This window comes from Trachemys scripta, chromosome 14, assembly GCF_013100865.1.
Source record: "Trachemys scripta elegans isolate TJP31775 chromosome 14, CAS_Tse_1.0, whole genome shotgun sequence".
NCBI lineage: Eukaryota > Metazoa > Chordata > Testudines > Emydidae > Trachemys > Trachemys scripta.
Window position 1 is genome coordinate 17638271 of NC_048311.1, and position 26993 is coordinate 17665263.

Genomic DNA, 26993 nt, shown 5'->3' on the forward strand with positions numbered 1-26993 from the left:
CATTTTGTGCCTTTGCCTGTCTAATCTTGCCCCTACATTCCTGTGTTATTTGCCTATATTCATCCTTTGTAATTTGTCCTACCTTCCATTTTTTTATGACTCCTTTTTATTTTTTAGATCATGCAAGATCTCGTGGCTAAGCCAAGGTGGTCTTTTGCTATCTTTCTTTCTTTCCTACCCAATGGAGTAGCTTGCTTTTGGGCCCTTAATAGTGTCCCTTTGAAAAACTGCCAACTCTCCTGAGTTGTTTTTCCCCTCAGTCTTGATTCCCATGGGACCTTACCTATCAGCTCTCTGAACTTACCAAAATCCACCTTCCTGAAATCCATTGTCTCTATTTTGCTGTACTCCCTTCTACCCTTCCTTAGAATTGTGAACTCTGTGATTTCATGATCACTTTCACCCAAGCTACCTTACACTTTAAAATTCTCAACAAGTTCCTCCCTATTTGTTAAAATCAAATCTAGAACAGCTTCCCCCTTAGTAGCTTTTTCAACCTTCTGAAATAAAAAGTTGTCTGCAACGCAGTCCAAGAACTTATTGGATAGTCTGTGCCCCACTGTGTTATTTTCTCAACATATATCTGGATAGTTGAAGTCCACCATCACCACCAGATCTTGGGCTTTGGATGATTTTGTTAGTTGTTTAAAAAAAGCCATATCCATCTCTTCCACCTGGTTTGGTGGCCTGTAGTAGACCCCTAGGATGACATCGCCCTTGTTTTTTTACCCCTTTTAGCCTAATCCAGAGACTCTCAACACTTCCGTCTCCTGTGTCCATCTCCACCTCAGTCCAAATGTGTACATTTTTAATATACAAGGCAACACCTCCTCCCTTTTTCCCCTGTCTATCCTTCCTGATCAAGCTGTACCCATCCATACCAACATTCCAATCGTGTATTATCCCACCAAGGTTCGGTGATGCCAACAATTTCATCGTTGTATTTATTTATTAGCACTTCCAGTTCTTCCTGCTTGTTACCCATACTTCTCATATTTGTATATAGGCATCTAAGATACTGATTTGATCTTGCCTCCCAGTTTTGCCCTTTGACAGGAAGGATGGAAGAGAATACCACCTGCCCTCCAAACTCCTTCACCCGTACTCCCAGAGCCCCGTAGTCACTCTTGATCCGCTCAGTGTCACACCTCGCAGTATCATTTATGCCCACGTGGATGAGTAGCATGGGGTAGTAGTCAGAGGGCTGGATAATCCTCGACAATGCCTCCGTAACGTCTCCGTAACGTCTCGGATACGGGCCTCTGGCAGGTAGCATACCTCTCGAGATGAATTGTCAGGGTGACAGATGAGTGCCTCAGTCCCCCTCAAAAGAGAGTCTCCGACCACCACTACCTTACGTTTCCTATTCGCAGTGGTGGCAACAGGCCTCCCAGCCTTAGGGGTACGAGGTTTCTCCTCCTCTGCTGTAGGGGGTGATTCCTTCTCTCCTGTATCAAGAAGAGCATAACGGTTACCTATTACCACGGCGGGAGGATTTGGAGCAGAGGTGGAGCACTGCCTACTGCCAGAAGTAACCAGCTGCCAGTGTCCACCCTGAGCCATCTCCTCCTCCACCAGTGGTGTGTCAGCAGTCCTGTGTACTGGGACAGCTACCTCAGCTGTCTCCACATGGAGACTGTCCAGGAATTACTCGTGGATTCGGATGGTCCTCAACCTAGCCACCTCCTCCTGTAGCTCTTCCACCTGCTGCCTGAGAGATTCCACCAACAGGCACCTTTCACATTGGATGGTCCTCCCAGCCTGGGTATCATCAATAAGTGGGAATTGCAAGTCACAGTCCCTGCAAAACCACACCAGAATCTGGGTAGAAGCATCCATGCTCAGGCGCTCTGTCTGGCTACAGGCGCAGGCAGAGGAGACAGAAGCAGTGCTGGCACAGGTGTTGCGGGTCTTCCTAACCATCGTAGGCCTCCCTCTGTCAAACTCGCCTGTCTGCAGCCCCCTGGTCGCTCTGCCTCTGGCTTTAAAGCCTGCTTGCCTAGGTCAGTCCTACCCCCTCATGAGTCACACTGGGGAAGGCTAATCAAAGGCAATCAAGGGAACAGGGTCAGGCACTCAGTCCCAACTGCCACAGCAACTGAAACTGAAGTCACCTGAATTCAGAATCAAAATTAAAATTCAAACAGTTGAGCAAACTCACTCACAACAGCTAGTACACTCATACTCACCTGGTAGCCTGTTCAGCAGCGGGATCTCTTGCTCTCCCTCTCAAACTCTCCTGTCTGCAGCCCCCTGTCCGCTCCGCTCATGGGATTTAGAAGTGTACTGTAAACTTCTCTTCCTGATTACATCATAGGACTTGTCTACACAGCGACACTCAGCAAAGTTCAGACAAATCAGCTAAAATTGTGAAGTTAGCGTGCATAAATATTTTGGAAATGTGAAATACACTACATTTTGCTAGTCCCCAAGGTCTCAGTATAGGGCAGGGGTTCCCAAACTTGGTTCACGGTTTGTTCAGGGTAAGCCCTTGGCTGGCCCTGAGACGCTTTGTTTACCTGAGTGTCCACAGTTACGGCTGCTTGCAGCTCCCAGTGGCCACGGTTCGCCATTCCCGGCTAATGGAAGCTGCGGGAAGCCCCTTCATCATATTCGCCATTCTATCACATTGCAGCTAAAATAGTCTTTCTCTGCTAGCTCTTGAATATTTGCTTTTATGTGAGAGGGCTTGTCTATACAATTTGCCACACACTAACTCCATGTGGATGCTACTGACTCACATTAGCAGTTCATTAATGTGCTTTCATCTAGTCCTGTTCGAAACAAGTCTAGATCAAAGCGTATTGACAAGCTGCTCATATGTATCATCTGGGTCCACAAGGACAGTTAGTTTGCGACAAGTTAGTGCAAGATAGATTCATGTTCCAGCTTGCTGCAAACTGAATGTTCATGTAGACAGGCCCCAGTGTCTCTTCATCCTACAGTAGCAGCTATTTTTGTCAACCCAAGAAAACCAAAGAAGTGGCATCATCACAAAGAGTGCTCCTGTGGGATGGGATGTTCCATGTCCATGATACCATTCTCAAAATGCCATTGTAGGATCTTTACTTGGCTAAAAGAAACCCACTTAAAAGCAAAATAAGAAAAGAATCTTAAATAATAAATTTAAATTGTGTTCCCTTGTTTAAAATATAAAACAACACACACACACCCCTGCATTTTGGTTTATAGAAGCATAGAATATCAGGGTTAGAAGGGACCTCAAGAGGTTATCTAGTCCAACCCCCTGCTTAAAGCAGGACTAATCCCCAAACAGATTTTTGCCCCAGATCCCTAAATGGCCCCCTTAAACTCAGGGTTGTGAATTCAATCCTTAACAGGCCAATGCTCAAATCGCTGAGCTATCTTTCATGGATGGAATAATGTCCGTCCTTGAAATGAGCCATTACTATTGGAAATATAATTTAGGGTCTGAAATACTGATTTAGATTTTTATAACAGTTTAGAATGGTATTAATTTAGTTTTTTTTTTTTTTTTTTTTTTTTACCACATTCCATTGAGGTAGTAACACACAAAGGTAGGCTTGGAAGTTCAGAGTTATACCGGATAAAATTGTCTGTCAAAATAAAGCGTTACAAAACCTACGACCATTTTGAATGTTTATATGAATTTAAGAGTGGAGCATTATGCTGGGATGGGAACCCTGTTAAACTAGATAGCTGAGGCAGTGCATATAGATCCATGTTCTTCATGACCTGGAGCAATAATATGTCTAAGGCTGTCAGAGGTAAGCATGATGCTGACCTGAATTTGGTTATCTTTCTTTCTGATACAAATACATAAATTTAAAAAAAGGATTGTTTAATGGTTAATGCGTTGAGCTGGAACTTAAAAGATCTGTTTTGAGGCTTCCATGCAGCCAGGTACTTCAAATATGCGAGTAGTTCCTTGAAATCAGTTGCACTTCTTTTTTTAAGTATGTTACTGAATTGAAGCCTCAGTACCACTCTCTGTCACAGATGTCTTCTCTGACTTTGGGCAAGTCATTTACTTGGTCTGTCTCAGTTTCCCGTTTGTCAAATGGGGACAGTAGTTCCCTACCTCACACAGGTGCTGTGAGGACAAATTAGTTAATGTTTGTGAACTGCACTACATCTCTCTCCCTGTGGTTGAGTCATTATGTGCTTCTTCGGACTCAGATTAATGGAGATTCTACCTTACGTATTTTGTATTGATTTTTCCAAACAAAGTTCCATTGAAAAGGTAGTTTTTCACACAACCTCTTTTTTCAATGGCAAAAAATGTTTCATTCAGAATTTTTTCATCTACTTCTTAGGATTAGGAAGTTTAAGTTTAGTTGATTTTGGATAGATCATGTAAACAAATGCAAAGCATGCATGATACAATCCACATGAATATTCTGTGGAATGAAGTACAGTTAATTTAAATGACAAACTTTCCTTGACTGTGCTTAATAACAGTTATAAATGAAAACACAATGACCATTGCGTAATGTTAACTAAAAGCTCCTATGATCCATGTTTGGCTAGAAGAGTGGTCACCAACCAGTAGCTCGTGATTGACTGGTCGGTCCTGGAGCCTCCGACAGTTGATTGCGATCTCCGGCCGGTAAAAGTCTGGCGGTGCAGTGGGGCTAAGGCAGGCTCGCTGCCTGGCCTGGCCCCTCATCGCTCCCGGAAGCGGCCATCACAGCTCTGAAGCCCCTGGGCAGGGGAGGGGGCAGGGATCTCTGTGCGCTGCTCCTTCCTGCAAGCACTACCCCCGGAACTCCCATCGGCCGGGAATGGGAAACTGCGGCCAGTGGGAGCTGCAGTGGGAGTGCCTGCAGAGAGGGGCAGTGTGCGGAGCCACATCTTCTGCCCCCCCCTCTCCACAGGGGGCACAGGGGTGTGATGGCTGCTTCCGGGAGTAGTGTGGGGCTGGGGCAGGGAAGGGAGCCTGCTTTAGTCCCGCTGTGCCGCCACCTGAGGTAAGCGCTGCCCGGTGGGAGCCCGCACCCCAACACCCAACCCTGAGCCCCCTCATAGGGCCATCATCCCGTACCCCCTCCTGCACCCCAACCCCCTACCCCAGCCCTGAGCCCCCTCACTGAGCCAGCACCCCGTACCCCCTCCTGCACCCCAGTCCAGAACCCTGTCCTGCACCCAAACTTCCTCCTGGAGCCTGCACCCCTCAACCTCCTGACCCAGGCTTAGCCCAGAGCTCCCTCCCACACTCCGAACCCCTCGGCCCCAGCCCAGAGCCCGCACTCCCTCCCGCATCCCAACCCCCTGCCCAGTGAAAGTGAGTGAGGGTGAGCGACGGAGGCAGGGGGGATGGAATGAGCGTGGTGGGGCCTAGTTTTGAGCGGCTGTGGTGGGGTGATATAATAAACCATTAAAAAGTACTATTTTTGAGCTTTCATATGTCTATACCCTAGCTATTTTTTAAATTATTGTTACAAGGCAATTGTCTGGCTTACTCCTTACTTGCCAAACAATAATACTTACATTTTTGTAAAAAGAACAGGAGTACTTGTGGCACCTTAGAGACTAACAAATTTATTAGAGCATAAGCTTTCGTGGACTACATTTTTGTAGTTGTTTTAGAGCTGTTGATGTTTTAGAATTGAATATAAATCAAATTATTAGGGATGAAAGGTTTGGTCAGAATCTTAAAAAATTCCAGTTTTGTAAGCTTTTGGTAGGAGTTTGCAAGAAGACATTCTCTTTATATGGCATTGGAATTTTGGTTTGGAATTTTTCTTAACAATTCTATTGGAATACTACTTGTTGGAACTTTAGAGAATAGTGTTTTCGGACACTACTTACTTCCAAGAGGTGTACTTTGTAGCATTAATATTATGTATATTGTTTGTCTCGATAGATGTGACTGACCTCATTCATAAGCTTTCCCAACACTTATTTTTAATAGGGAGAAAGAACAAGAAATTCAAGAAGAGGAACATTTGATGGAAGAAAAGAAAAAGAAAAAGCAGGAAGAAAAGAAAAAGAAGGAAGGTGCTCAGAAAAAGGTTTGTCTACATCGTTGCATTTTAGAGATGCAGTTACTTTAACACTTATATGGCCCGTGGCCTTTACTCATAGGAATTAATTCCAGCTAGTTTGAATGAGAAGTCACATTGACTGTGTAAGAGTTGCAAGATCAGTTCTCAAGTTTTTCATGTCCTGGTACCTCCACTCCCTCCCCCCACCTCCAGCCATTTTAATACTTTTTTTTCCTCGTGTGTACGAAGTTGCTAAATATATGGATTTCATTCAATATCCATTTAAGTGGTCAGCTGAAAATTATGGTCATATATATGTTATCAATTAATCGATTAAATCTAACTCATGTAGCATCCTGCAAATAGTACTGATGGTTTTTATGTCTTGAGAAATTTAGAAAATAACATGAGTTTGGTTTTTATTAGCCTATTTTAGGCTGCCCATACCCTTTCACTAAGAAGCACACGTTCAGGAGGAACCCTGATGGGAGGAAATACTTGGGCAACATGAGAGTATCTTGGATAATGAGGCAAGATATTAGGAAAACTTATTAAAACTTTGCTAGAATGACCATATATAAATTGCATTTAAACTATGAATAATTGATAAACATTAAAAAAATTAAATTGAAACGAATAGCTCCAAATTGCAGCAGTATATGACATAAGCACTTATTCAAACATATTTAATGATCTGTTTAGTACAAACTCAATAATAGAGTAACAAATATGGAAAGTTCTTGTAAAAATGCAATATAGTTTAAATGAAAGGGGGGGAAATATTAACTATTTGATACATAGATGAACAATATATTTCAGTACTTAGGTAACGGCTACTGCAGTGGCATTCAAAAATAAAATCCTGTTAAACCTTATGTATATAGTTATTTAACTTTGTGTGAGTAGTGCCTATTCAGAAGTCATGCCGCTAATACTCATACCAGAAACCATCCCATCATGTGTATTATAATTCATTATTAATTTGGTATTTACAATCAGTAGAATTTGTGTTTATCTATTAATTACATACAAACTACTATATTAAACAGTATTTAGGTTGCAAAAGCAAGGTCTTGAAAGCTAGTAAATGTTTAGGTCACACATGCAACCTTAATTCTACTTTGTTGTGCCCATGCATTGTGATAGGCTTTAATTACATGATCACAAAATGTTTTTTCTGAAGGAACCCTGCCTCTTTCAGTGCATACGCTGAATGATGCTCAAGGAATGAAGTAACTGGTCAATATTTTTATCCATCTAACTCAATTAGCGTCCCTTGCCTTAATTTTAGCATACAGCATCCAAAGTTTGCAGTGAGTGCAGAACTGTTCATTTCCTCATGGTGTCTTCTATGAGACTCATCATAGTATCTAAACTTTACAAATATGAATGAATTTCAAGATAAGTTTTATCCCCTTTTTACTGATGAGGAAGCTAAGACAAAGACTTGTGTGAGGCCATATAGTTGAATCAGTGAGCTAGGAGTCAGAGGGTCCTGAGTTCTAAGCCTGTGCTCATTCCTTCTGACCACACTACTGTATTGCAAGAGGTACTAAGCATCCACAGTTCTAATGACTTCATTTGCAAATGTGAGTGCTCAGTATTGCTGCATTTCCAGCCCCAAGGTGAGTATCAAGTTGAGCATCTAGAAAATGAGGTATTGCACAATGACGACGTTTTGGTTAGTGACTTACTCAGCATTATATATGACTGTGTCATAGGGATTGAGCTGATTTTTCTCCTGTGTGCAATCACCTCCCTTAATTACAAGACCATTCTTTCTCTCTGTGCAATCCCCTACCTCATTCCCTTCCAACTTCTAGAGCAAATGAGGCAGGAATCCTACAAACAGTAGGGTTACCATATTTCTACAAGCAAAAAAGAGGACACTGGGGGGGGAGGAGCCCCGCTCTAGCCCCGCCCCTGCTCCACCCCCATCCACTCCCTCCCACTTCCCACCCCCTGATTGCCCCCCTCAGAACCCCCAACCCCCCGCTCCTTGTCCCCTGACTGCCCCCTCCTGAAAATGCCCTACGACCCTACCTGTCCCCTGACTGCCCCGACCCTTATCCACACTCCCACCCCATATTCACACCCCTGCCCCCAGACAGACCCCCGGTGACTCCCATGCCCTATCCAACTGCTCCCTGCCCCCGACAGGACCCCCAGAACTCCTGACCCATCCAACCCCCTCTGTTACCTGCCTGCCTCGACCACTCTCCACACCCCTGGCCCCTCACAGCCCTCCCAGAACCCCAGACCCATCTAACCCCCCCTGCTCCCTGTCCCTGACTGTCCCAACCCCTCTCCACACCCCTGGCCCCCTGACAGCCCCTCCAGACCCATCTAACCCCCCCACTCCCTGTCCATGACTGTCGCAACCCCTCTCCACACCCTTGCCCCCCTGGCAGCCTGCCCCAAAACTCCCGACCCATCTAACCCCCCCTCCCTGTCCCCTGACCAGGGCCAGCTTTAAAGAGCCCAGGAATCGGGCTGCGCTCCGGCTGGGGTTGCAGGGCTTGGGGCCGAGCCGGAGGTGCTCAGCCGGCGCTGCTGGGGCCCGGGCCGGGGCCGGCGCTGCTGGGGCCCGGGCCGGGTGCCGCTTGCCCAGGGCCGCGCCTCCCCGGAGCTCTCCTCCTCGCACGCCCCCCCCTCCCGGCCCCAGCTTATCTGCTGCTGCCGCCGGCCTGCCCCTGCTTCATTTCACACTTCCCGCGAAGCTCTGATTCGCGGGAAGCAGAGGAGGGGGAGGAGCAGGGGGCGGAGCGTTCAGGGGAGAGGAGGAGGAGGAAGACAGCTGCGGGGCCGGCTGAGTGGTAAGGCTGCAAGGGATGGGGGGAGCCGGGAAGGGGCTTTGGCTGCCCAGGCTTTTCGATCTATAAATAGCCGACGGGGGAAATCCCGGACATTTTTAGATTTTTAAAAATCCCCCCCGGACGGCTATTTATAGAACGAAAAGCCGGACATGTCCGGGGAAATCCGGACATATGGTAGCCCTAACAAACAGCCTTACTTATTACGCAACACTGAATCTTTTGGTGAGCACTGTCCATCTTGCGCACTGAAAGAAACAGGACTCGTGTGGAAAAAATAGTATGTTATGTAATTAAAAACTGTATCTCAATGCATATGCAAAAGGGAGGAGGGTTACGGTTGTCTGGGCAACCTACATTCTGTCATTTCCTAAATTGAGTGTTTGACTTTGCAATCTAAATAAGGTTCTTTTAACAGGTTGTTTAATAAAATTGCCAAGCATTTTAAAAAGAAAAAGATAAAAATTATATGCTACTATAACATCCCCACCATGCATCACTGGCAGTGTTTGAACCCTGAATCTTCAGCACAGCTTCAGGTACAGGATTATTTCCTTTAGCTAGTAGAAGGAGATTGCTGTTGTGTTATCCTGGTGTCTCATTCCTTCCCCTGAGTTCACAGGTGTTTGGAGGAAACTCAGCCTGTTTCTCTTCCCTTCTTCTCCCAGATATGGGGAGTTCCTTCCCCATATAAAGCAGAGGGAAAGAGCCTGGAGCTGTAGGTGCAGGTGTCCTGCAGAGGAGACCATCCTGTGCCTCTCTGTCTCTCTCAGAGAGGCTGTCTGCTCCCAGGATTCTGAGTGAAGTGAAGCTGCTGCTTTTTGACTTTGGCGTGAGCCTAGCTTTAAATTAGAATGTTCATATTCATTTACTATTTTGGAATGCTGCTAACATTTTTCCTGAGGAATGCAAGCAGTGGAAGGAAAATGGAGATTTTGAAAAGTTTTTATATCTGACAAAGCTGAATTGAATGTAATGGGACAAAGAAAAGGCATTTATCTGGCCTCGTGGCTTTCTTTTTGCTAAATATTGAACACCTGCTGGAAACAACAGGAGTGTTGCAACCTTTTCTGAAAAGTTCTATGAATCTTTTATAATGGGAAGTGTTAATCATCCTAAATATAGGGATTGCTAATAGCTCCCTTTATAATATTATTACATATCCACAATGGGTAGTGTAGCATAGTTTTTTGGCATGTGTTCTAGATAGACTCATACTATAATAAATAGCAAAAATATGGGATATGTTGATAATTCCAGAGCAGTGCCAATAAATCCTCATTACCCCTATACACCATTAGTGGTATTGTCATGTATTTTTACATAAGAAAAACAATGGTACTTTTTTTATCCTCCACTTGCAAAGCCAGAATACTTAATTCCCAAGAGTCCAACTTCACAGACATCTAGAAGAAAGAGAAATTTATATTAGAAACCTTTAAAATAGCCTTCCTGTCGATCATATAGCATTTTTAAGCTCTAAGGTTTCATAATATCTTATGGAAACACGTGCACTATCTTATTGGAAAGAGGGATACCTAGCTCCCTATTGTATCTATCTCTCATTCTTGGACTTCGGATCATTAAATTGGGCTGTAAATAGTCATTCTTCTGGGACTGAGTACAGCCAGTCATTGGCTTCAAGTGAGGGGGGAAAAAACTTTTTTCAGCATTTCTGTTTTATTTTTAAAAGTGGCAGGTTGAAGGGTGTCCTGAGGTTTGGAATGTTGGAAGTAGTTCTGATTAGATGGATCAGTGAGCACAATACAGATAAAAAGGCAGTCAAGGGCGTACAAGGTAAATTGCACCGATCTCTTGGTTCTTCAGTTTATTAATTGGATAGCATACTACATACTAATTAGATTTATAATTGCTATAAATGCAGATGTGCGTACAAACATTCCCGCACACTATGCTGCCCACTATAATAGTTCAGAAACTTTTCAGAATGGGTCAAAACTGCCTTGAAAAAGCTACTTTCCTGTGCTGTGCACTTCATCTCTGAAAATGGGACTTCCAGACTTTCGATTTGCTTCGGCCCAAACAAATATTTAGATAAGTCAACTTCACACATTATATATCTTGTTAACAAAAAACAAACAAACAAAAAACCAGACTTTCATATTTCTCAAATCCTATATTGCAGCGGAGCCCTTGCATTTGGTTTTGAATTATTTTCATGCTATAACAATGTAAAGATTTTCTGCTCTGAGTTTTATAGACATTGCCATTAATAATTATAGGGATATTTTGGAGAGTTATCTGTAGTCTCTTATAATTTATTAAATTTGAAGTAAATATTAACTGGGATACAGCTTTGATGTTAACCTCCATAACAAAGTTAATGATGCTAACTTCAGGTCACTAAGAGCATAGCTAAATAGGGTTAAATTTAAAGTAGAAAGAAAGTTGTCTCACAGTACTGTAGTCCTAGTAAGATATCACCAGGTTTCTCCTGAAGCAGGAACTCAGTGTTCAATGAATTTCTCTCCGAGAGGAAATTTTAAAGGGTCAATGGTACAGTCCTATATCGTTGATATCACTGCAGTAAAAAGTGTCTAATACTGACCAGTATTTCTGACTTTTTTTTTTCTTTCAGGCTGCTGAACAAAAAACCAAAGGTAAACTAATACTTATTCTCTTTTTATGAAATATTTGATATGTTTGAGTTTGTTTAGAATGCATTTCTGATTTTACCATAAAATATGTAGTCTTATTACTTACAAGGACATTTTCTAGTGTATTTTCCACAGACTCGTGGGGGTTGTCTTCGGTATAATACTTCCTGTGGATGTATTTGCTATTTTATTAAACTATAAAAAGGCATCTAGCCTATGGTTTAGATGTATGACTTGATCACTATCAACTACAAAATCACAACATATGTTGCTCTGTTTAGTACTTAGGGAGCCTAATGTGGAGGCAAATGTGATTTTTTTTTTTTTTTTCTTCAAATTTTTAGTGGTCATCTAATGAAAATGGATTAGGATAATTTTAAACTCTTTATCATGCATTAAGACTTTCTGAAACTATGTCTCTTGGTTAACTTAACTAGGAAAATCATTTCTTATCTCCTTAATTACTTTGAATAGATTTAAAATTAATATTTTCCCTTTAAAGTTACACCTCTACCCTGATATAACGCGACCTGATATAACACTAATTTGGATATAACGCAGTAAAGCAGCACTCCGGGGGGGCGGGTCTGCACGCTCCGGTGGATCAAAATAAGTTCAATATAACGCGGTTTCACCTATAACGCGGTAAGATTTTTTAGCTCCCAAGGACAGCGTTATATCAGGGTAGAGGTGTATAATTTTTACATCATTCATCAGTTTTGAATCTTGTGCTTGGTGCAAGAGCTCTCAAGATTTAAGACTATTGGGCAGAGGCAATGGGACTTGTGTAATGAGCTACCTTCCTGCAAATGCTTAACAGCCAGGACTCTTACCTCTGCTCACCTTGAAACCTTCCAGTTAGAGCATTCTTGAGCATAATCAGTGAAGAAATTTCACATGGGAGGTGCACTTCTTCGTTTTGGCTATTCAATCCACCTACTGAATTGAAGACTTCAGATATTCTTTTCCACATGCAGCCATCCTTGCCTTCTGCTCAGGTCCTGTTCTTATGTGATTTGGGAGACCTTGTGGCTCTTGTTACCACTGATTCAGAAGCACTAATATGGCACCTTCTTCTGGAGTTGTTGGAGAAATATCTGTTTGACCCAGGTTTTCTGTTGTGCATAGAACATTTCAGCACCCTATTTGCCTTGGCACTCCTCACAGTTTGTTACCTCAAGACTTTGATTCTCTGCACTTCAGAATTACTTGAACTCCAGACTCTATTGGCTTCAAGTACTTCTTGTTTCAGTATATCCTGTACTCCTGTGACCCTTTGAGAAGAAGGAAGACCACACCGAATCTTCAAATAATGCCTATGTAACAAAATGGTATTGTGTATTTGGAGGTCTGGCCAAGTCACCCCTTATCTCTAAGACTCCCTCAAATACCACAAGGCTGTCTTTCATTCTTCCCCCTTGCTCCATGCCATGAACGGTTTAGTGCACTTTGCACTGAGATTTTTGCCTACACCCGGGGAGTTCTCCTTAGCACAAGCACTGGCCCTGACACTAATACCCCTAGCACCTCTTGGTTTAGAAGTTTTTTGTGCAGCCCCTGGATCTAGTGTGTGCAAGTGGCTTGCATGCTCCCAGACAGGAGTCCTTCCACGCAGTGGTGTGTCTCCTGTCTGGGGCCGTGGCTACACTGGCGCTATACAGCGCTGCAACTTGCTGCGCTCAGGGGTGTGAAAACGCGCCCCCCCCCGCGCCCGAGCGCAGCAAGTACAGTGCTGTAAAGCGCCAGTGTAATCAGAGCCTGCAGCACTGCACACTTGCTTGCAGCGCTGCAAGCTATTCCCCTCTGAGAGGTGGAGTACATACAGCACTGCGAGAGAGTTCTGGCAGCGCGACTACACTTGTGCTTCACAGTACTGCCGCGGCAGTGCTGGGAAGTCCCGAGTGTAGCCAAGGCCTGGGAGTGTGCAAGCGGCTTGCATGCTCCCGGACAGGAGTCCTTCCACGCAATGGTGTGTGTCTCCTGTCTGGGAGTGTGCAAGCGGCTTGCATGCTCCGGGACAGGAGTCCTTCCACGCAATGGTGTGTCTCCCATGTCTGGGAGTATGCAAGCTGTTTGCACACACTAGCATGACCAGGGACTGCTGCCAGTGAGCCTGGTGCCTGCCCCAGTGGGCAGGGCTGAGGATGGTGCAGCCACACCAGAGGAGTTGCTGGTGTGGGGTGCTGACTCCTGGGATCAGTGGCCCAGCATGCTGCTTCTTTCGTCGCTGTGGTTCCTGGTAGAGTCCTGTGGTAGACTGAGAATCCTTGCTCAGTAAGTATCTTTAGAGATGGAGAAATTAATCGCGTTGTAATTCTGTTTCCTTCAAGATGCCTTTCTGGACTCTCACTGTTTGTGGCCTGTATGTGTCAAAAACCTTGTAGCACAAGCCTCGGGAGTGAAAATCCTGCAAGGTTTCTTCAGAAAAGCAAAATAATAAGGAAAGTGACTTCCAGTATAATAATAATAGGTGTTCACAAAGCTCTACGGTAGACCAATATTTTGTCCCGATGAAGTTAGAGAATAGTCACGAGTGGGTACAGTACCTTCATAAACAAATACTGTGAAGGGAATATAATGGGGTTCTGTCATTGTAAGTGGAATACACAGTGGACCAAGTTTGTTTTCCAAGAGTAAAGCACTTGATTCAGGGTGGGTTGATTTAAATCAATGCAATTTGATTAAATCACCAATTTTAATGCTGATTTGAATCGGTAAGCAAGAATTGTTTAATTGTTTTTTGGATTTGTACTTTTCAGTTATTTTCTGAACAACGGTTGATTCTTATTAGTTAATAAAACATGTTGATTTGCAACTAAACATATCCTTACCCTAAATCCGGGGCTTCTTTTTGCTAATCAGCGTACACTAAGTTTATATACATTTATTTAAAACCTTATATAGTATATCTTGCAGGTATTCAGATTCTTAATTTTGACATTTTTAATATTAGAAAATGATGAATGATACATTTCTTAAATTGATTAATTTGTTTCTTGTGATGCAAGTCTGTTTAGATGGAAATTCAAACATGCACAAATAGCATTTTAATTTTATTAAATAAAGCTACCTTAAAAGTCTGGGTACTCATGATTACCCCCTCCCCCCAAACATGTTTTGTACATAGTACTAACTGATATATTAAAGGCAGTATTGTCTGTAATTAATGCAATTACTGATAGTTTTTAGTCACCATGTCTTTCAAGATTTTAGAACTAGTCTGTCTCACCCTTTCATATCTAGTTTTCAGTCATAAATTGGAGGCAGAAAACAAGCCATCATGCTTTTTGAGCTCCCAATCAATTTCTTATCTTTTACTGAACTAGTCATCGAACTGAACTAGCTGAATAAACTGAAATAAAGAAAATATTCTGTCTGCACATGCAGAAGAGGCTGATGCTATCAAAAGCTGGTTTAGCACATCAACAAATTTTGGTTCCAGGTGTTTAGCGAGTGACTTCCACCAGTTCAGTGGTTTGACTTCCTTTAAAATTTGACAGCAAACGTACTGCTTAATCTTGTTTTTTAGTATTAAATTAAAATGATTAATAGATTATATTTTTTTGGCTTTTAAAATAGATTGTCAGTTTAAAAGCTTAAAATTAGATAGGTTGCTTTTTTAAAAATAGCCCTGCATTTAATTTAAATAAAATTTGATATTTTTGATATTTTTAATTATTGATTTTTTTCCCCTGCTAGATCTGTGATTTTTGGACATTCTGATAGTGTGGGGCATCCAGAATGTAGGCACTAGTATGGGTGGGTAAATGAGAAAGGAGCTATCGGAAGACAGGTTTGGGTGGACCAAAAAGCGTGGTATGATCTGTAGGAGATGAAGGTAGAGAAGTAGGCAGTTATGGTTTTGCATTTGCCTTGAATGTGAAGAGACACTTGTATTTCAGCCAATGAGGTAATCTGGATAGGGGAGACACAGTTGTAGAATAAAGTGGGTCTTTGAAACAGTGTTCTGGATGGAAATAGAAAGGGTACGGACCCCAGAAAAGTAGGACAAATTAGAAGAAAAATTCAGTGTAAAAGATTATTTTATCTTGGTTCTTATGGTAGCATTCTTTCCTATATTCTTTCCCTTTAAATTCATTCATCAAGCAGTTGTGTATTATATGTTTAAAAGCCACTGTCTGAGATGTCATATATTGAGAAAAAAGAAAATATTAACACAGTTGAACCTTGAATTACTTAGCTTTGTACACACACAAAACTGAATGTCAGTATCAAAAAGATTATTGTAGCTGATAACTATTTCTGTGTTCTCCCCACGCTACTTCCTACTAGATGTGTTGCACCTTCTACTTCAGTGGCAGTTAACAACACCAACACTTAACACTACCTACATCTTTTGGCATCTTCAGGGACTTTTTCCATCTTGCTAAGACTCCTTTTACTTACAAACGTCTTATTAGCAGCAGCTGTTTAATTTTCTCTGACTTAAATGACAGGAGTAAACCAAGAAAGGATAAGACGTTCAAATTGCTGTTGTGATTACATAGGCAAAGTTGTTCTATACCATTTCTTCCTATTCAATTGCTTGTTCTGATGGGAACAGAAGAGTGCTTTGAATATTTAGGCACCTTCTTGCCCTACCAAAGTAGCAGTTGATCAGATGCAGTTCACCCCAGAAAGGTGAAGGAAGTTTCTCCCACCGAAACTAGGCGGAGGAGACTGAATCCATGATATAGGGTCAAGAAACACCATAGAACTGACCAAGGCGGCAAGTGACTTACTTTTCTAGTCTGTTAGTTTGCCATTAGCAAATCAAGAACTCAAGAAAATGTCTTAGAAGGCATCCATATGATACAGAAAGTCTCCTTCACAGAACAGTCCAGAACATGGTTTGACTCTTGAAAGTTGTTAGTGTAGTAGTCTAGATACACTAGAATTAAAAAGTTAATGTTTCAAAAGCTTTGCCTGCTAAGACCCTCCTTAGGTAGAGACATGGCAGACAGTAAGGTGTTACTGCGGTCCTTGAGAAACTTTAGAGACTCCCTTTAGGCATTACTCTTCAGAGGGTAAACTACCTGCTGTCAAACTGAGGATGTATCTAGTGTGGTCTGATGGGGGGGGGCGGGGTCTGTCCTGGGTCCGGTACTAGTCAATATTTTCACTAATGACTTGGGTAATGGAGTGGAGAGTGTGCTTATAAAATTTGTGAATGATATGAAACTGGGAGTGCTGGCTGGCATTTTGGAGGACAAGATTGAAATACAAAATGACTATGACAAATTGGAGAACTGGTCTGAAATCAAAGATGAAATTCAGTGATGGCAAAGGCAAAGTACTACACTTAGGAAGGAAAAATCAAATGCACAAAAATGAGGGGCGGGGGAGCACTGGCTAGGCAGTAGTACTGCTGAAAAAAGATCTGAGGAGTTATAGCGAATCACAACTTGAATATGATCAACAATGTTATGCAGTTGCAAAAAGGGCTAATATTCTGGGGCATATTAACAGGAGTGTCATATGTAAGACATGAAAGGTAATTGTCGTGAGGCCTCAGCTGGAGTACTGTGCCCAGTTATGGGCACCACGTTTTAAGAAAGACATGGTCAAATTGGAGTCCAGAGGAGAGTAACAAAAATAAGAAGTTTAGAAAACGACCTATGAGGAAAGATTAAAACATGGCATGTTTCTTTTGGAGAAAAGAAGATTGAAGGGAGACCTGATAAGTCTTCAAATATGTTAGAGGACTGTGATCAATTATTTCTCCATGTCCACTGAATGTAGGACAAGAAGTAATGGGCTTAATCTGCAGCAAGGGAGGTTTAGGCTAGATATAGGCAATCCTTTCTAACTATAAGAATAGTTAGTACTGGAATAGATTACCAAGGGATGTAGTGTAGTCCCCTTCATTGGAGTTTTTAAGAACAGGTTAGACAAACACCTCTCGGGGTGGTCTAGATATACTTGGTCCTGCCTCAGAATAGGGGGCTTGTGATCGGTGTCGGTCCACCTACCCGCTAGGGGCCGGTGGGGAGCTACGACGTCACTGGCCGGCCTGGGTCACGCCTCTGCCTTTGGGGAATTAGCGGTGGGAAGGATGCCAGCCAGTGTTAATAACGCGCCCCTCAGGCAGGGGAGCGCCGGCAAAGGTCCCGGTGTGGGTCGGCCGGGGAGGGGAATGCAGGCCCACCCTACACCACTGCGTTCCAGCCCAGGGCCCTGACAGTGGCAGGACGAGGGTCCCGCCACTGGGTCAGCGGGGTCCTTCCGCTATATAGATTCACCCCGGTGCAGCTCTGTCCCTGGGCTACTTCCTACCCGATTGCTCGTCCGAATCCCTCTGGTCCCGCCAGTGCGTCGGGGTAGTCCGCTGTTGGCAGCTCCAGCTCCCCTTCGGGCTCAGGCCCCTCCAGCTCCTCCCGGTCCTTGGCTGCTGGCAGCTCCAGCTCCCCCTCTGGCTCCTCCAGTCCCTCTGGGTACTCAGCAGCGGGCAGTCCTGGCAGCCCCAGTCCTTCCTCCAGGTGAGGTTTCCACTGGTCCAGGGGCTCCCCTGGCGTGGCAGCAGGATCTGAAGGGAGCAGCCCGCGGTCTGCATCTGTCTCCCTCCCTGGTACTGCCCTCACTGAGATAAGGGCCCCGCCCTTTATACTTCCTGTTCCATCCCTCCCCTTCCGGGGAGTGGAGCGAGCTTGGCCTGGCCCCGCCCACTCAGACTGAGAGAGCGGCCCTTTATCCTCAGGCTCGGAGGGCAGCCCGCCCACCTCCCAGTTGATACCAATATGGGCGGGGGGAGCTCCCTACAGGGCCAGACTAGGTGACGTCTCAAGATGCCTTCCATCCCTACATTTCTATGATTCTTTTCTTTTTAAAAAATGTCTCTAGTATTTGTGGCTCTTGAGAAATGCTTGCACTCAGTATTTTAATCTCTCCCTTAATTGAAGGCAAGTCACTTCAGGGAGGTCACTACAGAAACAGGCTTCTCTGCTGAGGATACCATACCATACCATACTTGTTTTCAAGTGATTTTTTTTTTTAAAGCTAGAGAATGTTAACTTGAGCATCCCAGATGACTTCAGCTGCCATGGCCAAGAGCCTCTTCTGTGAACTGTCTTTGTGATTAAGCCAAGTCCCAAACCAAGTGCTAGTTTTAGGAAAGCTCTGATGTGCATCTGTGCAACAGTAATACTAGAATTTTGCAATAGGTAGAGGACCTGTAGGCAATTAACTATAATACAAATTAATATTATGCAGATTAGCACCATTTTTATGGAAGAATGCCTTGCACGGTATCCAATGGTTTCTAAAAGCACTGACATCCTGACAGTCTTGAAAAACAATCAGTTATATTTTCTTTCAACTTTAAATGTTTTTGGTGAATAAACATCAAAACTAGTCCATTCAAATGGTCCGCCATCGTTGTAGTATGTCATTAACCTTCCAGGCAAGCGAGAGTGGAAAAAGTACATTACCTAGTAGCTGTAATTGCAGGCAGAGTAGCAAATATCCTTAGTAATATGAGAGTCTCTGTTTCCCTTCAGCCACAGTCTCAGTGGCGATATTTGATATAGCCTCTTCCTTTGCCTGTATCTCTGCCATTCCTGGTATTCAATAGTGATGCGTTTCTAAGCGTGGAAAGTAAGGGTTAATGGAGTGTTCAGGTTGTGTAGCTTTAATTGCTGAACTCTGTAGGCAGCAAACCAAAGTCACAGGCAAATTCATTGTAGTTTCTAATATCACATATCTGCATGAGGATAGTATATCTACCAGTAGGGTATTTATAATGGAATCTGCTGATGGTGGTGTTGCTAGACAGTATGGGACTCTGAGAATCCTAGAGTAACGTAACTTCCCATTTGCTTTGCTTTTGCAAACCATTTGTCATTCAATCTCATTTTGATGCCAATCTTGGAATATGTTTTAGCATTTCAGTATGGCTTTTGGTCACAAGTTAGTCAATTGAAATGTATCATAGTCCAGTGTCAACACTTGTCATGGAAAACTGCTACAAGAATGTTGAGTGAAGTGATACACTCTGTGTTGCGTGAAGCATATTTATATCTCCTGGCGTATTGCATCATACTGTGTCAGCCAAAACCTGTCGATAAAGATGGTGGGAAATGACAGACTCTGTGGCTGCCACTTAGCTGGATGAATGAGTGAGTCTCCATGTGTCAGGCAAACTGTATGCAGGAGTTTCTCATCCATTTTCTTCTCCCAACACACAGGCAGGCTTCACCAGTTGTTCTCGTCTCACTGGAAGATGGGGTTTCTCTTGAAGCATTATGTTTCTTCCAGGTATCAGCAGAGTTCCAGAATGACAGACCAGGGAAGATAAAGGAAACTTACTCCAAGAAGAAGCCAGGAAAGAAGGGCCAGATAATGCCTCTCCCCTGCAATATTAGGCATTCCGTGCATTTTCCCTATCCAGTCCTTCTACCTTTACTCGTGGGGGAATTCTGTGCCAAAAATTAAAAATTCTGCTCATAGTATTTTAAAATTCCGCAAAATTCGGCATATTTTATTTGTCAAAATAACACAATATAATTACGCCAGTTTCAATTATTTTGATAATTTGTTTCAAAATACCTGTCAGCAACTGTGTCTGTAACAATGCAGACAAAAAAGGTTCAGGAAATGTTTGTTGACAAATAGATTCCTTACTAGATATATTAATACAGAACTCTGAGTAATAATTCATTTAAACTACAATTCAGAAACATATTTCCTGCAACCCTCAGAAGCAGAGCAAAGGCTTGTGGGAGTCAGGATAATGGAGGAGCTGAAGGAGAGGGAAGTAATTGCTGGGTAGCAGCCTGTGTGTGAACTTGGAGGGTTGTTGGGTATGGGTGGAAGTATGGAACGGAGGGTTATTGGGGGGCAGGGAGGGATTGTTAGGGAACCTCCACCGTGCAAAGCCTGACTGATCCCTAGCCTCTCATTCAGGAACATCTGCCTCTGTGCCCATGTATCCTTGCACCCCCACTCAGCCACCCCTCCTCCCCCCCCATGTATCCCTGCATCCCCCTTCCCTCAGGGGCCCTGCACGCCCACTCCCATTCAGTCCCCACCCCAGTCTGTCCCCCCCCACTAGCATTTCTGAACCCCAGTCTGTGAACCTCCTGCAGCTCCATGTGCCCCACGCTGTCTGGTGTATGTCTTCCCCCGCTCCCCCCGCCCAATACCTCATTCCTCCTGACCCAGTCCCATGGGCAGGGAACTGTGAGGAAAGCAGCCTCTTTCTATTCCCTATCTGCAGCTGGGGCTCCTCCTGCCCGGGAGCAACTGCTCTCTGCTCTGGCATCACAGCGGCCCCGGTGGGCAAAAGGAGTAACTGCAGCAACTTTCTGGCAGAATGTATTTTCTGCAGGGGGGAAAAAAATTCTGCTTGGCACATGAATTCTGTGCAGTGGTGCAGAATTCTCCCAGGAGTATACCTTCCAGGCCTGGGCAGGGGTGATAGAGTGGCTCTGAACTGGCCCTGGCCCTGCAGTACTTCAACAGCTCCTGTAGAATCTGGGAATCAACCTGACAGCTTCTTAAAAAAAACCCAGACTTCCAAGAGTGGGGCCTTTAGAAGGACCAAGACTGGGACGGGCTGACGAGACAACTTGTGATTTGAACTGTTTTACATATTATCCCAGCAGAATTATTTGTTACCTCTGAGTAACCCAGAGTCCCGAGATGTGTATACTTGCTGATATGTGATGGGGAAACTTTGACAAAGTATTTTGACTGCTCGACTTTATATATATGAACTGTATTCCTCTGTCCTAATTTCTGATATGGGAAAAACTTTTATATGAAAACAGGATCTTTGGTTTAGTGCTCTGTTTCTGTTGCTTATTCTCCACTTGAAATCATCTATAACATATTAAATAGTTACTGTGGAAATAAATCATTCAAGAAGATTGACTTCAGGTGAGGAATAAGCAGCAGGAGTTAAGCTTTTACAGATCCTTATTACATGCAAAAATTGCTTGTACTAAAAAAGAATTAGACCAAATTGTCTCTAAGTGGAATGTTTTCCAATTTTCCATGAGGTATCAGCTGCTTTGTCTCACTATTGGCCTTTTGCACTGTGTCAAAAGGTTTTACAGTTCTGCGGCACACTAATGAATCTTTCACATCATAATTCAATGCCAACTGTCTTCTATTGTCATTGTAACTAATTAGGTTTCTTTTTCACATTGTAATTTAATGCCTATTGATTTGTGGTAATAGTGGAACACAATGCCTGCAGCTTTCTTGTATGTGAAGGTACTGTTGTGATAGCTATTTCTTTTTTAATTGCTTGAAAATGTCAAGTTTAATATCAGTTTCCTAAGTGGCTTTGACACTGTTGTCTCATCTAGACTTTTGTTTGTTTTTGTGTTTCTTTTTCAAATTTAGAGATGTATTTCTCCACTGATTTCTTGATTCTGCGCCTTGCTTTCCTATTTAGATGTCCTGTACTACTGTGATAGAAAAATGAGAAATTAGTGTCCACTTCTTCCATAAAAGTATTGTTGCCAGTCCTTTGCTTGCTATAAGTTTGACCCACCCCCCAATACACCCATGCTCTTTCTCCAATAATTAGTTACATAGCTAAAATTCATGCATTCTCAATCCTTCAAATATACATATACAGTTTATTTTTACATGAAAATTATGGATTCCAAGACCCTCCTATGTGTTCTTCAGCCAGTTTCTGTATTTTTTTTTTATTTTTTATTGAATGGGATGGTGATGTTAGTACTCCCACTCCCATCACAGCAATTGAAAGAGAGTTAGTGAGATTTAGGAAGAAAAGTCTGAAATGTGTACTGATATGGTAGATCATTTTTCCTGCCATCATACTAGAGAAGCACTGCTTCAATCTTGAATAAACATCCCCTCCAAGCCCCCCCCCCCCCCCCCCCAAAAAAAAAACAACAAAAGAACCCCAAACCCCACTAGATGTAACAGGTATGCTTAGGAAGAGGAGAGCAAGAAACCAAACCAGAGAGTTTATACTTACTGGTTTTTGTAACTCTTGTAAAATGCTCAGATACTACAGTGATGAGTGCTGTATAACTAGGTAGATGTTATGTTGAAAAGAGAGCAATGTTCCTTCAATGTGCAACAGTTGTTTCCTTTAGCTTCCATGGTATGTGATTCCAGAGGAGTTGAGAGGTGTAGAAGTGTCTTACTGTTTTCTGCATCCTGACAATTCAAATATAAGTATAGGTTTCCATACTGAGCTGGTGTAGTGTCTGACTTCACCTATAAGGGTCTGATTATAAAAGTCAGGAACTGAGATGGCAGTTGCTCGGTAGAGGATAATGGGTTAGGAACCAGGAATTGGAGATTTTGTATGAATTTTATGCAGATATTTTCAAAGTAACCTAAGGAGTTAGGCATCCAAATCCCATTGACATTCAATAAGAGTTGGATGCGTTAGTCCTTTAGGTTACTCTGAAAATCCCAGCTTAAGGGTTTGTGCAAGAGTTGTATATACTTTTAAGTCAGGTAGCGGCTTGAAAGAAAACTACTAAAATAAAATGTAGGGACCAAGCTGATATTTTTTGGGGCGGGGGTGTTGAGGAGCAATGCGAGAACAGATTATAAGAAGTGTGTGTTAGTGTATTTACTACTGTAGTGATGGAAGCTTTCTCCTCCAAGGGGATCATGTTCCTTGCTCAAAATGGAAAACAGTACGTTTGTGGACTTCATACTGAACAGCTGCCTTCTTAACGATATGAACAAGTGAACTAGAAAAAGTTCCTGTCCAAGTTTTGAGTAACACCTCCAAACTGAGAATGTAATGATAGAGAATTTAAGTATTAGTGACAAAGCATAATCAGATTTGTGATGGGAACTAAAGTGAAGCAAAAAAGTAAATTTGTTCTGCTACCAGATATTTTGGCACTATGCAGGAGCAATGGGAAGAAAGTGAGAAAACAGGAGGCAAGGAAAACATTCAGAGGTTAAACTATAAATGTGTTTTTACTGTAACAATACATATACTTTAAAATTTATGTAATGTGAAGAAAGGAAGACTACAAGTCAAGAAAGAGGAATAGGATAGAAAACATCCTGTAAAGTGGACTGGAAAATCAGACTGTTTAGTCTTCAAACAGTTTTAAAACCAGTAGAAGTTCAGAATGAATATAAAATTGTACAAATAGTTGAGAGAGAGGGTTTCAAAGAAACTAGAGGTCATTGAATGAGATGAGGCCTCTTAAGAAATAATGCTAATTTAATGATAGAAGAGAGATTACCTGACCAGCATAGAAAAAGGGGGGTTGTGTGGGGTGAGGGGGAGGGCAGAAAATATAACAGTTCTTATTTGGTTCTGTATTGGTATTTAACTAGAGTTTTACACCAGTTTAACTTTTAGACCCAGACCCTGTGATTTCTGCGCCTCTGTGTTTCTCAAATGCAATTGAAGTCTCTCTTTCTTTAGGGAATTCAGAGTTCAGGTCTTTATAGGGAGGCAGGCGTCAGCCTGTGCTCAAACTCTCTTAAGTGGCTTCCTTTCCGAGGGTCTGCCTTGTTCTCCAGTACTCTGTTCTGCTGTGCTCTTGGACTCTCCTCTAGTCTTCCTGGTTTACTTGTCGGTCTCCATGCTTTCACTAGGGCTTCTTTCAGGAAGCAGCAGCACACTTCCTGGAGTTGCAGAGACCAGAGAGAGAGAGGAAAAAAAAAGCAAATACAGTAAAGTACTGTGTTAAATGTAAACAACTAAAAAGAAAAGGGAAAGTTTAAAAAAAATTTTTTACCTGGTAAGGAAACTGTGTTTTTCATTTAAATTAAGATGGTTATAAGCAGTATTTTTCTTCTGTAAAAGTTCTGTAAAGTTTCAAAACTGTTTTAAGTTCAGTTGTAAACTTTTGAAACAACAACCATAATGTTTTGTTCAGAGTTATGAACAACCTCCATTCCCAAGGTGTTTGTAACTTTGAGGTTCTACTGTAATTGTAGTTACCTCATATACTGTGACTGAGAGAAAAAGGCAATGTGCCAAAAAACAGTACAAAGATAGTGCTATAGACAATAAAATTGAGTGAATTGGGTAGAGTAGATGTTGCATTTTGATGTGCAGAAATGTTAAAAGTTACTGAAGCCAGTGACAAATATGAAAGAAACTGATAAAATGGCCCTTGGAGTCATGTTACTGCAGGGGAAACTGTATTCTGCTTTAACAGTGCGGTGACTTTTTAATAACTTTCACTTTACTTCCTGTCTGTGAACTTTGTTGTTAGCAGTCAGTTGCTGTAGCAATGAGACATGTTTCCATCACTCTTCTGGAGGGAGGGGAAAGAAAAGGAAATTGTTATATGGCCAGACTCTGGGTATAGAAGAAGTGTGCAATTGATACCTCTCAGTGTATTTGAGGCCTTGTTTTTATACTGTTTTATATTTGGGTATTGGTGTTTTTGAAGGGAAGGTAACTGTTCTAAGTAAATGTAGGATGGAATAATCTGACCAAGGAGCTTTACTTATATAGTCAATTAAAAGGTTAGCTTATCCAGGATCACTTATTCCATTTTAGAATCCTATAATGATATATTAAGTTTCTTTTATTCTGAACAAAACAAAGCTATTCAGTTAATTCTCTAATACAGTGCAAAATCCACTGCATTGTTTCATAGTGTATAGTGAAATGCATAGTCAGCTCCATCAGATATTTTGTGTGTGCAGTTGTTCGCTGTAAAATGTGCCCAATTTCTGCATACCTTCATGACCATTTTCTGCTGCAGCCTCAGGAAAGAGAGATTAATAAGCAGAAAAAAGGACTCCTGTGGGTGAGTGTATGTAGTGTGTTGTCAATTAAACATCACATAGGGGCCTCAAGTGCAGCTAAATGTTTTCATTTATGACTTGAAGCACAAAACTCCTCCAGAATAAACAAACATACTTTCTAACCAGAGGAAGTGCTTTGAAAGATATGTGGCTTCTTCTGAAGTTACTGGTCCAGTGTTAGAAAGTGCTCCATTCACAATTTACACTCATATTTCAATTAAAAAAAGGATTCAGCTCTCTAAATCTTCGGAAGAGATGAGAAATATAGACATTTCTCAGTTACAGAAGAGCTCTGTGTTGCTCGAAAGCTTCTTTCTTTGACCAACAGAAGTCGGTGCAATAAAAGATTACCTCACCCTCCTTGTCTCTCTCATATTTTCTGAGGCATCCAGCCACTAAGGTTTATTATAGTAAGCTGAATATTTAATAAATATTTCATTGGCCACTACTGCAGAGTTGTGTGACTAAAAAAGGTTTTAAGAGCTGATAGAGTATTTCCCACCTCTGATAAGAAATGAGGGTTGCTTCCTGTTTAACTGGAGTAAAGTGCTGCAAAATTGGATGATGTGGTGAGCATGTATACTTTTATCACATACTGTGTGTACTTCCACATGATTGGATTTTTTTTTATGGTACTGCTTTTTAGAATATGGCTAGTGAACTACACAGCTTGCTAGAATTTACTATAATTGTATAAATTTATTATTTTATATGTACTTGATGAATAGGTTCTTCTGATAAAGATTTTTTTAAATTAACGCATTCTTCTGTAACATTCAAGTGTTCTGCACTCTGGTAAGTAGCAGCCATTAGATTTATAATAATCTTAATTAGTAACTATGGCGAGGCTTTTAGGAGAGGAAATGTAGATATGTGTAGACTATAAACACTGAGGCTGACCCACCCTTATAGCACCGAGGGAACCATTGCTCTAATAATACACAGCTGTTCTCTGCAAATAATAGGTGATTGATTTGCTCTTCTCCCTGCACTTCTCTCCATTGTCTATCCCAGCTGAAGCCCCACAGGCTTTATCTAGACTAGGATTTAAAAATATGGTACTGTCTAACATATTCTAACACATAGTAAACGTGGTGTTATAAAAGTCTGGTGTAGACAAGGCAGTGTATACTTGAACACATGCTACACTGATGACTTAAAGCTTAGGTTCCCACTATTATGCTGAGGAGCACATCAATGTAAACCATAAAAAGAAAGGATATACATAAATAAGAACATAAGAATGGCCGTACTGGGTCAGACCAAAGGTCCATCCAGCCCAGTATCCTGTCTACCAACAGTGGCCAATACCAGGTGCCCCGGAGGGAGTGAACCTAACAGGTAATGATCAAGTGATCTCTCTCCTGCTGTCCATCACCACCCTCTGACAAACAGAGTCTAGGGACACCATTCCTTACCCATTCTGGCTAATAACCTCCATGAATTTATCCAGTTCTCTTTTAAACCCTGTTATAGTCCTAGCCTTCACAACTTCCTCAGGCAAGGAGTTCTACAAGTTGACTGTGCGCTGTGTGAAGAAGAACTTCCTTTTGTTTGTTTTAAACCTGCTGCCCATTAATTTCATTTGGTGGCCCCTAGTTCTTATATTATGGGAACAAGTAAATAACTTCCTTATTCACTTTCTCCACATCACTCATGATTTTATATACCTCTATCATATCCCCCCATAGTCTCCTCTTTTCCAAGCTGAAAAGTCCTAGCCTCTTTAATCTCCCCTCATGTGGGACCCGTTCCAAACCCCTAATCATTTTAGTTGCCCTTCACTGAACCTTTTCTAATGCCAGTATATCTTTTTTGAGATGAGGAGACCACATCTATACGCAGTATTCAAGATGTGGGCGTACCATGGA

The 26993-nt window shown here is 42.3% G+C and overlaps 1 protein-coding gene across 5 annotated transcripts in view; it reads left to right on the forward strand.

Moving 5' to 3' along the window:
* Positions 1-26993, forward strand: part of TNRC6C (trinucleotide repeat containing adaptor 6C) — a 611446-nt gene that overhangs the window by 427491 nt on the left and 156962 nt on the right. For all 5 annotated transcript variants that reach the window (XM_034789728.1, XM_034789729.1, XM_034789732.1 and 2 more), the window contains 2 exons: positions 5897-5996; positions 11382-11403. In XM_034789728.1, the coding sequence (XP_034645619.1) occupies positions 5897-5996; positions 11382-11403 (122 nt within the window). The remainder of the gene's footprint in view (positions 1-5896; positions 5997-11381; positions 11404-26993) is intronic.